This window comes from Watersipora subatra, chromosome 9, assembly GCF_963576615.1.
Source record: "Watersipora subatra chromosome 9, tzWatSuba1.1, whole genome shotgun sequence".
NCBI classification, from domain to species: domain Eukaryota; kingdom Metazoa; phylum Bryozoa; class Gymnolaemata; order Cheilostomatida; family Watersiporidae; genus Watersipora; species Watersipora subatra.
Window position 1 is genome coordinate 7,051,584 of NC_088716.1, and position 13,597 is coordinate 7,065,180.

At 37.5% G+C, this 13,597-nt stretch overlaps 1 protein-coding gene across 1 annotated transcript; it reads left to right on the top strand.

Annotated features, from left to right (window-relative positions):
• Nucleotides 1-2,468: 2,468 nt before the first annotated feature.
• Nucleotides 2,469-12,987, top strand: LOC137404741 (receptor-type tyrosine-protein phosphatase epsilon-like). The gene is made up of 11 exons (XM_068090974.1): nt 2,469-2,563; nt 2,684-2,752; nt 2,824-3,009; nt 9,080-9,215; nt 9,623-9,769; nt 10,094-10,190; nt 10,303-10,370; nt 10,732-10,854; nt 11,691-11,833; nt 12,065-12,200; nt 12,913-12,987. Exons 1-11 carry the CDS (start codon nt 2,469-2,471, stop codon nt 12,985-12,987), a joined length of 1,275 nt encoding a protein of 424 aa, XP_067947075.1.
• The last annotated feature ends 610 nt before the right edge of the window (nt 12,988-13,597 follow it).

A 13,597-nucleotide genomic window follows, 5' to 3' on the forward strand; every position in this document is an offset into this window, starting at 1 on the left:
CAGGGGAGCTCCCAGCTCCTCCAGCTGGCTTGATAAGCCGCCGCTTGAGCAGATCTTGAACCTGCCCTTTGACCTTGGCCTCTGTCTCTGGTCCAAGTCTGTGTTGGGGTTGCCGGATTGGCTGGGCGCCCTCCTTAAGTTAAAAAGAATGTTCCACTTCGGTGGTCCTTCCTACGTCGTCGTCACCCATACTGAACATGGTGGCAAATCGACTCAGCAAGGAAGCTAATTTCGCCGTTTGACCCACCTCTTAGAGTTTTGCCGGGTCGCCTGGAACAATTCATCGAGATGGGCTGGCAAGCAATGATTAAAGTCAGACTGGCATCACACACTAAGGTATCATCCTCTTTGACCTGCGGGGTTGCCACTCCCTTGTAAGTGCCGATAGTGGCTCTTGACCGGAAAGTCAATGGCCGCTCTGCAGCAATCATGCAGCGGGTGATGACCTGGCCCTTGGGTCTCGGCTGATTCAGGCTATTTGCTACCAGAGGTTCGTTGGGAAATCCTTCGATCAGTCCCATGGGGCAGTGATTTTGTGTGGTGATGCAACAGTGTATCTCCATCTCTGTCCGGGCGGCAACCACTACCCTCATTATCACCTGTACCTTGCTCTGTAGCAGCCGTCCAGGTCGATCCGTGCAGACTAGCTCTCTGCCATCCGCTCGGACCACCGGCTGCTCAAATCCAAGAGAGCACTGATTGGCCATGAATAATGGCATTCCGAATATGGCATCCTCGCTCAGACGGCTAACCACAAAGACTTTCTCTGTTTTTACATCCTTCAGGCTGATGGCCAGACGGATTATTCCATAGAAGGAGAGCCGTGTTCCATCAGCCAATATTCCATGACTGTCCCTCTCCTCAAGTTGGTCCCGTAGCACTCTTGGCAATCAGTCAACGACCTGCTTATCGATCAGGTTTTTGATACATTCTGTGTCCATAAAAACTGGTTGGTTGCCCCTCCACTTTTCCTGGGAAGAAAAAAGGTAGTGGAGTGAGGTCAGCTGAGGGGTTACGCCCTAGTGGTGTCTTCCAAGACATCTTCTGGAAGGCCTGGGAGCTTTCTTTTCTGTTGTAGGGCGGGTCGGTCCCTCGGGCCATCTCACGTCTGGGGTAGATCAGCGGCTCCTGTGATTGCCATCAAAGGCGGCGGGGCCGACCTTTTTTCTGCAGGCAGGCTTCCAACCATCCGGTCCAGTGGGGGTGGTTCTCGCTGTCTTGTGTGGAGGGGATTTTGGGGGTCACCCTCCTTTGTTTTGGGCTACGTCCCTGCCATTCTCATGGAGAAGCACAGACGGTATCCAAGACAGTGGGAATGTCCAGATTGGCCTCACTCAAAGACTGGTAGGGGTTTCGTGTCTCCACAGGCCTTTCCTGTGCACGAATATTTCTTGGCCTAGTCCTTGCTGGTTGAGACCAACTGTCGGCTGTCACTGAATACCAAGTAGTCCTATTGTGTTTCCTGGGTAGTTTGGCCTTGGTAAAGCCAGTAGTCGGAGCTACTGCTGTGGTCGCTCTTCATTTCCCGAAGCCGGTTTGGTGTAGCGAGGGCATTTTTTTGTACATGCTCCGGTCGCCCACATCCCCAGCAAAGTGTAGTTGGCCGGTTTCTCCTCTCGGTTGGAGTGCAAACTTGCCCCTGGAGCCATTACACCTGGTCTGTGAGAGTTTGGGCCAGCCGGGCTAGTCGTCCTACCGCATCGGCTTTGGCCAAGTTCATCTCATTGGAGGTTTCTCCCTCCAGGGCTCGTACCGAAGATCCAATGGATTTATGCTCGCCTCCTTTGTATTGGAGGTAGTCGTTTCCGGCTTGTACAGTGTCAGCTAGCGTGAGCGTGTGTACGGCCAACAAATGTTGCTGCAGGGCAGAGTCCCTTAGTGAGCTGCAGAAGGTTTCTATAGTCATACTATTGTGGTGTCGATTCGGCAGGTCCCCTTACGCAATGTGTACCGACCTCTCGACCTCCATAGCATGCTCCTGAAGTGACTTCCTTTCCTCTCATCTAGGGGCGTTGAGCTGGCTTAGCGCCTACCTGGCGGATAGCCTGAATTTTACCTGTAGGGCAATGAAATGGCCTCCTGGTTCTCAGCCTGTTCGCAGTCTTCAGCCTGTTCACCAAGTGCTTCCCGGAGGTGCAATAAGGTTGCTCTTTCCGCCCACTGGTTGCCATTGGCTACCTCCGTGAAGCGAGCAATGAGTACTTCCCATCTTCCTTTCCAGTGTACTGGTGAATCCTAAAACGTGGTGCCGGTTCCTGAGCCCTGGGCATCAGTAGTATCCGTTTTAGTGCCTCGACTGTTCGGTCGGCTCCCTGATCAGCACTTCTTGCTCTCCTATTGGCCATGTCTGGCTTTCAGTAAGTTTCTGCTCTCCCCAGTGCAGTGCCTCTATTGGGTCCGTAGCCATCGGCTCCTTTTCGGGTTTCTTCTTATAGGAATTTATTTCAGTAGGGGTTTGCTGCCTCCTCATGCAAGTCCTGTCGGAGCCTTTAGTAGGTTTCTGCTCCTGGAGCAGTACACCTACTGTGTCCGATACTGCAGGGCATTTCGCAGCTCTCTCTGGGTTTGTTCCCATAAGAAGTTATTCTAGTAGGAGTGCGCTGCCCCCTCATGTAAGTCCTGTTGAAGCCTTTCGTAGGTTTTTACTCTTGGAGCAGTACATATACTGTGTTCGATACTGCAGGGCTTTCTGCAGCTCTCTGGGTTTCTTCCCGTGGGAAGTTCTTCCAGTAGGAGCCTGTAGCCTCCTCAGGTAAGTCCTGTTGGAGTCTTTAGTAGGTTTCTGCTCTTGCAGCAGTACATATACTGGGTCTGATACCGCAGGGCTTTCCACAGCTCTCTGTGTTTCTTCCTGTTGTCAGGAGGTTCTTCCAGTAGGAGCGGTGTCGCCGTTTGTCAGGCAGCCCAGTTCCTCCAGAGTCCAGTGATCTTCCCAGTGTTTAGTGATCCTGATGCGAGACCTGTGGTGGAGTTCTTGGGATCGTCAGCGATCCCACTGCTGCCACCAGTGTAAATGTTTTGTGCGACCTTCACTTTTCATCCACTAGTACAAGACTTGGTGCATGAGTTTATACATATATTTCCGTTTAGTTCATAAGTTGTACCAGAATGATCAAGTAACAGGCAAGGAATCGTCCCATAAAAGCTCTGCTCTTCTACACAAATGTTTAAGCTTATATAGCTAGTAAGCTCTGCCTCCGTTCTACTTGGCCTAACCCGGCACGGCTCGGCTCAGTCTTGACTCGGCACGGCTCTGGCTTGGTTTGGCTTAGCTGAACTCTGACCTCATTATTCTGCCTGACTGAGCACAGCCCTGCTCGGCTTAGCTCAGCCCTAAGCTCAGCTCTCAGTGGATCACATTCCACAACAATATTTAGCTCCAATATGTAAAACAGTTCAATAAAATGTTTAGCAATGTATCCATCTCAAACTTTTATCTTTTATTAGTACAGATGGATGTCAATGTCAAAGAAGCCCAATACCCCATATTATTGAATATCGCAAACTTACATAATATCTGCTACTTTATTCAGGCCCATTTACAGATGAAACAGTAGCAGACTTTTGGTTGATGATCTGGGAGCAGAGGCCAAGTGCTATTGTCATGGTTACAAGAGCCATTGAGAACACTAAGGTACTGTTATCAGTGTTTGTGTCAGTCTGTAGACATGCACTTAACTTCACTTACCTTAATGAATTAAAGTACATAATATCCTCGGCATTGGACTTTACTTCATTCCAGGATTGGCATTATAGATTGAATATGTTGTATAGTGGGGGATACAAAGCTCTAATATGTATTTTACTGAACGAAGCATTAATTTTTGTCACAGCCCAAAATGTTATCACCCATAACTTTCTGGCTTTATATTCACTATAGTTTTCAGTCGACCTAATTGAAACTTTTTGTAACCTACTGTAACTGTACCATAAAACCCAAGTGATGCTGTTTTGGAAAATGGCTTTTTGCACACTTGAACATTTAATGGCCATCAAAAAGAACAATTAAACTTTATTCGGTGCATCTTTGGAGTGACATATATTGAATTGTTACATGTAGTTAGTAAATTAAAAAGGAAACAAAAATGTTTCAGTAGGCCTACTAATTATTTTACCGTACATTTGAAAAAATTAATACACATTGAAATGGGTTTTGTTAGCAGGCTAATAGAAGTTGTCTGATTCCTGGTTGTCAATTCGAAGAGATTGTAATTCCGACTCAGCTACCAGTTCGATAGAGAAAAAGTAACCACTTTCACAAAAAAGAATGCGAAACTGGAAAATGGCGGTTGTTTATGTTTCAGTCATTTTGAGAAGGTTTTCGGTGAACAGCATATTGGCATATTTGTCATTTCAATCATAGTTAAATTTTAAGCAAAAATCTGATGAAATAGTATGGCGAAATAGGATTTGTCTGCTAAAACAGACAGCCATCATGTTCTACTACGTAAAACAAAATAGTCATATATTAGGTACAGCGTAGCCTGAGGGCGCACCGTACACCAGAGGTAGAATATGTCAGCACTTTGCTGTCTGAGTTCTCAAACCAGACATGTGGGACACAAAGTAAAATTCAAAAAATTGATTAAAACATTTTGTCTTCTGTAATTTCATTTTAATATTATAAATTTCAAGTTCCAGTAAACAATATCCATATTCATAGTTTCAGTTGACTGGTTTGTTTAAAAACTAGTTTAGAAGTTAGAGCACAAAGCAGCCAACTGGTATTGATGTATAATAACAATGCGTCTGAGGATGCACAAGCCCATAGAATCACATTGGTTCACAATAGGTCCTATATAATAGTTTACAAATACTGTATTTGCTTTCTCTAAATGAACAACCAGATAGTTTTACAAAATTGAGGTACTTAAGCTGAAATTTATGATGGTAACCTTAGTCTTTTTTAGAAGCGAGTTCACGTATGATTTGTCTATTTCTGCCAAAAAAAGAAAGCATTGACTCAAGGTCTTTCGCTTTTGCTTCAGTTAACGTTATCACCCGTTTTGCCTTCTGGAGCATTGGCTAATCTGATCTCAGATGAGGATCCTCTTGACAGGGTTTTACTTATAACAGAATCCAGTTTTAGACTAGGCTTGTTCATGCGCTCACGATGAGAAACATTTTGAGGTCTAGCTGCGTGGTAAACAAGCTTCTTCACTTTGGTGTAGCGTACCAGATTATAATAGCCTGTTTTTGTCATTTCACTATACATTTTGACGTTTTTTTTCCAAAGGGTGACTTCCATAGTTTTTTTGTTTGGTTTTATATTGAGTAGGTGGCGAATAACATGAAATTATTTTTGTTGTGTTAGTATCAACATCGTTGCAAGGTTTGCTCCAACATACTATATTTAATGGTATATTTAAAGAAGGAGAACTGATAATAATACGAGCACCATTTTGCGGTATTCAAAAACAAGATTAATTATTGATGACAAAAAATGCTGTGAAAGTTTAGGTTCAGTTTTTTAAATAATATTGTTTAATGGACTAAACCTACTTACTTAGATGTCTGGTTTAAAACTTCACTTTTTTCAATACAATTTTTTTTTGCTTCTTATTTGCAACCTCCATGCTTGTTCAAGTCTTGCAACGAAGTAGTGGTGAGTTGTGAGTTGTGAGTTGGGTACCTGCAATGAAGCAGTTTCACCATACACTATATGCAATTTCAATTGTATGAAACCAAGACTGCAAAGGAAAAGGGAATTTCCTCACACAAAAAAACTTTACTAATCATTGATACGAATAAAACAAATCTGATTAACATATCTCAAACGGCTTAGTAATGAATTTATTAAGTTCCATCAGGACTTTACGGACACCCAGCATATAGTCTGTATTGAAAAATTAGTCGACTGGTTTGAGCTCTAATGACATTGCAAAGTAAACTCATTTAGCTGATTTGTATGACTGAGATTTCAGAAAAAAACAAAACCTTGGCAAAAAAATGTCGCGATATTTTCAACCCTATAAACACCTGAAAATGCAATTATCTCAATGTTTTTTCAGTTTCGTTTTTGCTGATTTGAGAACTGAGACAGCGACTTGTTAAGTGAAAATCAATTTCTTTTCCATTTTCAGAAAAAGTGTATGCAGTACTGGCCGCTAGAAGTAGGAGTTGCCAAAGTATTTGGTGAATTTTATGTTTCTCTAAAGAGTGTGAATTTGTATGCTGAATTCTCAATGAGTCATTTAGAGATTGCTAAGGTGAGTTTTATCTGCTAATTATCAAATATAAAGTCCTGAATACTTAGTCTAGTATTTGCCTGAATTTGCAAAACTTTTATTTTACTGAACTTTACATTTGTATGTGTTATATTCTACTTTGTTCTTTGAGACACTGGAATAGTTCAATATAGTAAAAACTCTTAAAGCCTTATACAATGGAGTGATCAGATATCCATTTGCAAATAGTTTTCTGTCTAGTAAACAAAGAGAACATTTTATCTTATTACGCAGCACTGTATTGCAGAATGGTATGATATTTTTATGTCTAAGTAGAACTGTATTCTTAGTGGATACATTAAAATATTATCTTTTTCTTTTAGTAAACTGTGGATTTATAGTAAGGAATAGAAACGCTAATAAAAATACCACCTTCTGTTGTGCAAACACGGTTCATTTTTTATATAGCCAGTTTTCTATATTAGGATGGAGAAAGGAGAACCATCAATCACTTCAACTACTTGTCATGGCCTGATCACGGTGTTCCTGATATTGAAATGTTTGTTTCATTTCACCGGCTCATCAGAACTAGGATTAGTTACAGAGAAACGCAGCCTTTGCTTGTCCACTGCAGGTAAGATTTTATTCACAAGGAGAAGCACAGCACCTATGTGAACATGCAAATATATTGTAGCGCCTTGCAACTATCAGTAACATTTTAACGTAAACAAAAGCTTAAGAAATTCCTAACTTATTGCCTCAAATTACTATTATACAAGCTTTATGGAGCATTTTTGTTTATCTATTTGTTTCTATAATAATTATCTATAATTCAAAATGTTTTGGTTACCAAAAATAATGACTTTGTTGTTCCAATAAAAAACACCTTTCAAAATAGTTTGTGTCAAATTTATCCATAACATATAACATAGAATCTTGAATATCAAAAACTTTCGTTCTAAACAAATTCGTTTTTCGATCAAAGTAAATGGAGATTTGTTTGTCTCAGATCTCGAAAATAAACTCTGAAAGCAACATGGAAATAAACGAGAAACAAGAAACGATCATGGTAAACAAAAAAAGAAGCAAGTTCTTTATTTAGTTCATATGCTTCATAAACTCTTTGCAAAAAGGAAAGATCCATCTTGGACGACGTCCCCCACCGAAAAGGTTTGCTAGAGACAACACCTCTAGTTGAGTTACCATTTATTGTTTTGGAAGAGGATTCTCCTTTAAAGTCGTAAAGTAAAAAATTCATTGGTGTTTATACTTTTTTTACACATTCTTTGATGTAACTTACCTGGTGTGTTTTTTGCTGTTTCGTTGTTAATTTCTGCAACTTTTTGTATTGTATCTTAACCCAGAATGTTTTCAATGTTTCGAATATCATAACAGTAATCAGTAAAAATATCAAATGTTTACTTTTAGTTTTTTCTTATCATCATAGATAGAAAATATTTTATTTAAAGTCAACATGATCTATATCTAACCGTTTTTATTAATAGTATGTAGTATACAGTAATTTTTATGGTGTAAAAGGTTAAAAAAAATACTGTAGAGAAGTTGTTATCTCGGCTTGGAATGGATTAAAAGTTCTATATATTAACACCAATGAGAATAAATGTTTCGGTTCTTGAACCACTCGGTTTTTGAACGGATTTTTCTAAAAACGGATTATGTTCAAAAACCAAAATGCCACTGTCCCAAAACTATCTTGTTGGTTTTGAAAAGGACTAAACTCCTTTAAAAACTATGACTAAGTTAGATATGTTATTTACTTTGACAATTTACTGATTCATTGAGTACTTTTAGTAGCTGTGACAATAAAAGCAGCAATGCCTTTAGGCCTTAAAATAACTAGAGTTACATTTACATGTAGATTTTAAAATTCATAAAACAATGGCATTCATAAAATTCATAAAACAATGAATGTGCTTATTTGTTTAGTTGCAAACTCTCAAAATACCTCAAGTTTTCGACAAACAAAACTGAGTTCAACCATACTTAGCTTCTAGTCTCCCAATAGTAGGCTTGTGAAAGTTTGTTTTGTCGTTTGCTAATGTGGCAGGAAAAACAGCCTGCCACATTAAAATCTTTTTATTTCACAATACTAAAATGCTTTACAAGAAAACAAATCAAATGGTTCACGAAGCCTATGTTGGCAAAGAGCAGCTTTGCTGACCGCATTTTTTAGTATAACTATCTGACTTTGCACAAACTCACCAAAATTAAGCAGCTATGTTTTTAATTGTAATACATTGTACTATACTAAAGCAAGTTGTTATCTACTGCATCATAGTAAACTATAATGTGGTTTCATAAAGTATCACATTATGTTTCTGCATACAATTTACTACAATCTAAATCTTGGATCTTGTTATTGAGTTTGACACCATCTAACAGAAAACATGATTTGAGCGGTAATTAATGGATATTAAAGTATTGTTTCCTTGTGTTCTGAACTCATGAGCATTAGAAGAGTAGGCCACATGCTATCAACTAATCATCTACTAATAATATTGCAGACTAAACTTTAGTACAACAAAAAAATGTTCCATGATATTAAAAGCTTCTCTTGTTAGGAAAAGTTCAAAGTTTACTATGTCAAAAGTTTATTATTAACTTTCTAATTAGCAACTCGAACATCTATTGCCGAATGATTTAAGAGCATTTTTAGGTAATAAAGGCATTCAATGACTGTCATGAAACCTCTTGCTTTAAACTTAGAAGCCATCTCAAACATTGTTGTACTGAATATTAGTCATTTTTAAATATAGAATCCATCTATAAACAAGTGTGAAACTTGTAGATGAAACAATAGATGAAACTTGCAAGTTTGTATTTATGCCTACAACCAAATTGCTGAATAAGAGTTGGCACCATTTAAAAATTCCTACTCACATGTGTTTTAGTGCTGGTGTTGGGAGAACTGGAACTTACGTTGCTCTTGACTACCTACTTGGCCAGGCAGCAGCAGAAGGAGTTGTAGATGCTTTTGAGTGTGTGAGTGAAATGAGAACAAGAAGGCCTTGCATGATACAAACTGTGGTAGGTACAATGCTTATTTATTTTAAAACAATGAAAATTGAGCAATCCTTCATTAAATGTCTGAAAAAAACAAAAAAACATTTTGTTGACCTGGCAATCACATGTACAGCCGAGTTCAATTTTTTGTTAAATCAATGTTGGGCACACAACTCTTCAATACATTTCAGTTATCTTAAATTTTTTGTTAGTTTTCTATGACCCATGAAAGGTAGCAGTTTACATTTCAAGATTATTTCATGGCTTAGCAATGAATTTGTTTAACCCAACGTATCAAGCGATTCAAGATGAAACTATTGCTTCCATTGTTATCAATGAGTTGAGTTGATAGAAGAAATATTTAGTTTTAGTTATTTATTTAACTGTTTTCAAAGATGCAGTAATTCATTGTTCATATCTAAACACTGCAGGAACAATATGAACTGCTACATGATGCTCTCTATGAGTCACTATCAACTGCAAAGTTTAGCTGCCAACCAACAGACGTAGAAGCTAGAATGGCAAAGCACGTGCAACAACCACGAAGTGATGTTGACCTCATCTCAGCTGAGTTCCAGGTCTGTAAATCTTTGCAGAAACAGTATTTGGAGCAGGAGGTCAAAACTGTAGAATTATATGAAACTATTGATAAGGCACCAAGAGAGGTTATACATTGCCATGGATATGTAAAGTATGTGAAACTTCTCTTGAACATATCTTTGAAAAAGTCTGTCAACAGTTGCTTCTAATTTGCAGAAAAGTAAGAATAATACCAAAAACATTATAGTTTTGCAGAATTTACTTGGAAGAATTACTCTGAGACAAGTTGTTTTTTTAATCTTAAAGCTCCAATACCACACTATTTCTGAGCACTGTTATCATTTAGTATATTTACATTACAGCATGCAAGGGAAAGAACTGGTTCTGTTGAGCACTCTTTTCTTCCAGGAAAGGACCCTGCAAATCACCATAAGAATCGATTTCATGAGATACTCCCATGTATGTATCTGTGACACCCGCACTAGCAACTTGTTTCACAACGCTTACAAGCACACATGCTATATCCGCACTGGTTTCTTTGGTCTGTTGCGAGCTTTTTTAATTGTTTTAGCTGAGAGCTCAATGCCATTCCTCACAAATGGAGCAAATGGAAACTACATCAATGCTGTATTTGTTGATGTGAGTACATTGGTTAAGCGCATCTTGAATCAGGAGTTTTGTGGCAGTATTGTTAATTACAATTCAACTCAGGTATCAGCTTTTGACTAAACTATACAGGATTTGCCAAAATTTAAACTAACTTCTGTTTCTTTTGCATAATTTGCATAACAGGAGAATGTCACAAATGCTAAAAAAGCTGAATCCTTAATGTTCTCAAATTTCCCCAGCATATTTAAAAATTTCTCTTGATTAACCTTTTAGTGCCAGTTCCTTACATCTTCACATCTTTTTAGCGTTGCAATTATTGTGGCAGTCCAGGAGTTAATACCACAATTGTTAAGGTAAAAATATATTTCAGCTTACAATCCATTTATTTTAGGGCTACAGAGACAAAAAAGAGTGGATAGCCACTCAGCTACCACTAGCTAAGACTCTTGCTGACTTCTGGCAGTTGATGATTGAAAAAGACATTCCAATCATTATACAACTTGAGTCCAGCCCGGTGAGTGCAACAAGATCAAGCCTACTGACTTCTCTAAATCAATAATTTTAGTTTAAAAGAAATTATGCTTGAACGGCTGGTGAACTATTTAACTTTCCTCTTGGTTAAGCGTAACAATGTCGCTTATTTAGCACCCGCATATTGTCATGCAGCTCTGAGCATTAGCACAAAACTGGCCAGTGCGTTTTTTTGTTTAGCACAAAATATATGGCAATTTGCTATTTATGAGTATATATCATTCATGAACATTTAAAAAAAAATTATGAATACCAGTGCATTTACTTGCATTGGTATTCATAAAACCACTGCAAGTGAATGCATATGCAATGTTTTATATCCGTTTAAAATTACTCTAATATCTTTATTTCTAGATTGCTTTTTATCCAATGAAAGATTCAACTTCTCTTGAAATCAATGATTTTGTGATAAGAAGAGAAAACACAACTGAAGGAAGTGCAGTCAACCTAGTTGATCTTTGCCTAACAACAAAACAGGTTCTTATCCACTCATTCAATTCAACTTCACTCTGTCATACATACTGTATGCTCTGCCTACTCTTGCTCATATTTGGTATTTTGTGCTCTTAGTTTCTATCAGGAATAAATTTTAATACAAAACTTGATTCAATTATAGGTTGTTTTTTCGTTTCTTTTAAGTAATTGCCAAGTTACGGTGATCCAGCAACTTACTGGAATAAAATTGTTTTGGAAAAATAGCCATTGAAAAATTTATTATTTGTGAACGTAAACAATTGTTAGTGTAAACTGGTTAAATTTATGCTGAGCAAGTTACATTGATTGATTGATTGATTGATTGATTGATTGATTGATTGATAGACCAGTATGCAAGTCCGAGTGATCATAGTAAACGAACAAAGCTCTGAGTCACTTCCTACGGCTGATGCGATTCTCTCCTTGCAAGAGACAACTTCAAGAGTACAGCAAGAGCTGATGTGTAAGAGAATGTGCGCCACCTGCTTGTAAGTATTTTTGCATATAAATTTTGGTTTGGAAATTTCATATTTTCAATATTTATTTTTGAGTCATCATGATATTTTAGTTACTTTTCAGCTTCCAATAATTTATAGTTTATCATTGCGAATTATATTATACTTCTTATGTTTTTAAAATTTTCATTGGTGCTGGCAACTCACCGCACATTATACCAATAAGTATTCCAGCAGCTGATACAAATATTTTGCCACTGTCAGGGATGGTAGCACCAAGTCTAGACTTTTTATCTGCGCCCACAATGCTATAGAGCAACTAAAGACAGAGCAGATGGTTGATGTCTACACCCCGACTGTTATGGCCCAACTGAGACGACCTCAGTTCATCTCTACCATTGTTAGTAATTTCCTATAAAGCTTGTTTTAACTAGTCTATGTTTTTTCCTACACTTGTAACACTCTTCTTTCCACACTATTTTTCACCATTCACATGTTCGTAATTCATAGACTAGTCTCTTGCTCATGAAAACAAAATTATGTTCCGCAGTAATTTTTCATGCCTGTTGGAAACCAGCTTCTCCACTAAATACATGTAAATAAAAATCTGCTAAGTTAAAAAATTTTTTAAGTATAGTTATTGGCGATATTTTAACAACAAAATAACTTAAACTGCTTTCTAAACATAGTGTACATATTTATCATATAATAAGTAAGTAAATTAGGGTTTGACTAATGTATCGTTTTTCTACATCAGTTTGGTAAACTTGCATCATTGTCACTTTTAATAGTTTTTTGCACATTCGCTTGTCTTACATCATCACTTCTAACATTCTCATTTCTAGACTCTCGTTTCTTTTAAACTTCTCTAAAATACCGACTTGCTCATATAAACATATGTTTGATATTTTAGCCCTGTACTTATTGTTTCTACTATTATATGTGGTGTTATCAATCCATTATTTGTACAAACATAAAATACCATTGTCTTTATGTTGCTAAGAAATAATACTATTTGGAAGTTTTGCTCGATCTCTTCTAGCCTAGCCACCCTTGCTGAACTAATGACTAAAATAAATGACTGACTATCAATATTTTTGTATATTTTACAGGATCAGTATGAATTGTTATATAAAGTACTCATTGATTATCTCCATGCCTTTGGAGAGTACTCAAACTTCAGATAATCTTCTGATGCTGGCTGATGAAGTAAGACAGTACTTCAACATCATTGATAGTATATAATATTTTGTGCGCGCTTTTATTGTTCTGGCTTCATTATCTTTTCATGACTTTTATTTTATTCCCAATTGATTCAAATAAGCACAAAGTTTGAATATTTTATGTTAGATGTTTTAAGACCAACAGCATTAGATTTGAACGCAAATTTCATATGGATGGGTTATATTTCTTATACGCATATTTCTATTGAGTGATATCACTAAGACTTCCTTCAAATCTGTTTGTGCTTTGATGGTAATAAATCAACTGAAATTGCGTTATGCTTAAAATAAATGCTTCTATTAAATAACTATTCTAAAACATAATGATTGTGATGAACAATGACAAAAAAATATTATATTCTTTAATAAATAATGATTTTCAAAAAATTCTTTTTGAGCCCAAAGTCAATTATGAAAGTAGGCCAAGTAGGCCTTCAGTGTGTATTTTGGACACTGAGACAGATATATTAATTTTAGTAAATATCTGCTCCTTTCTAAAAACCGAGTCAGGGCCCACTCTATAAAGTACTCTTGTGTATCCATTGAGCATTGAACAATTTTGATAAGCTTTTTT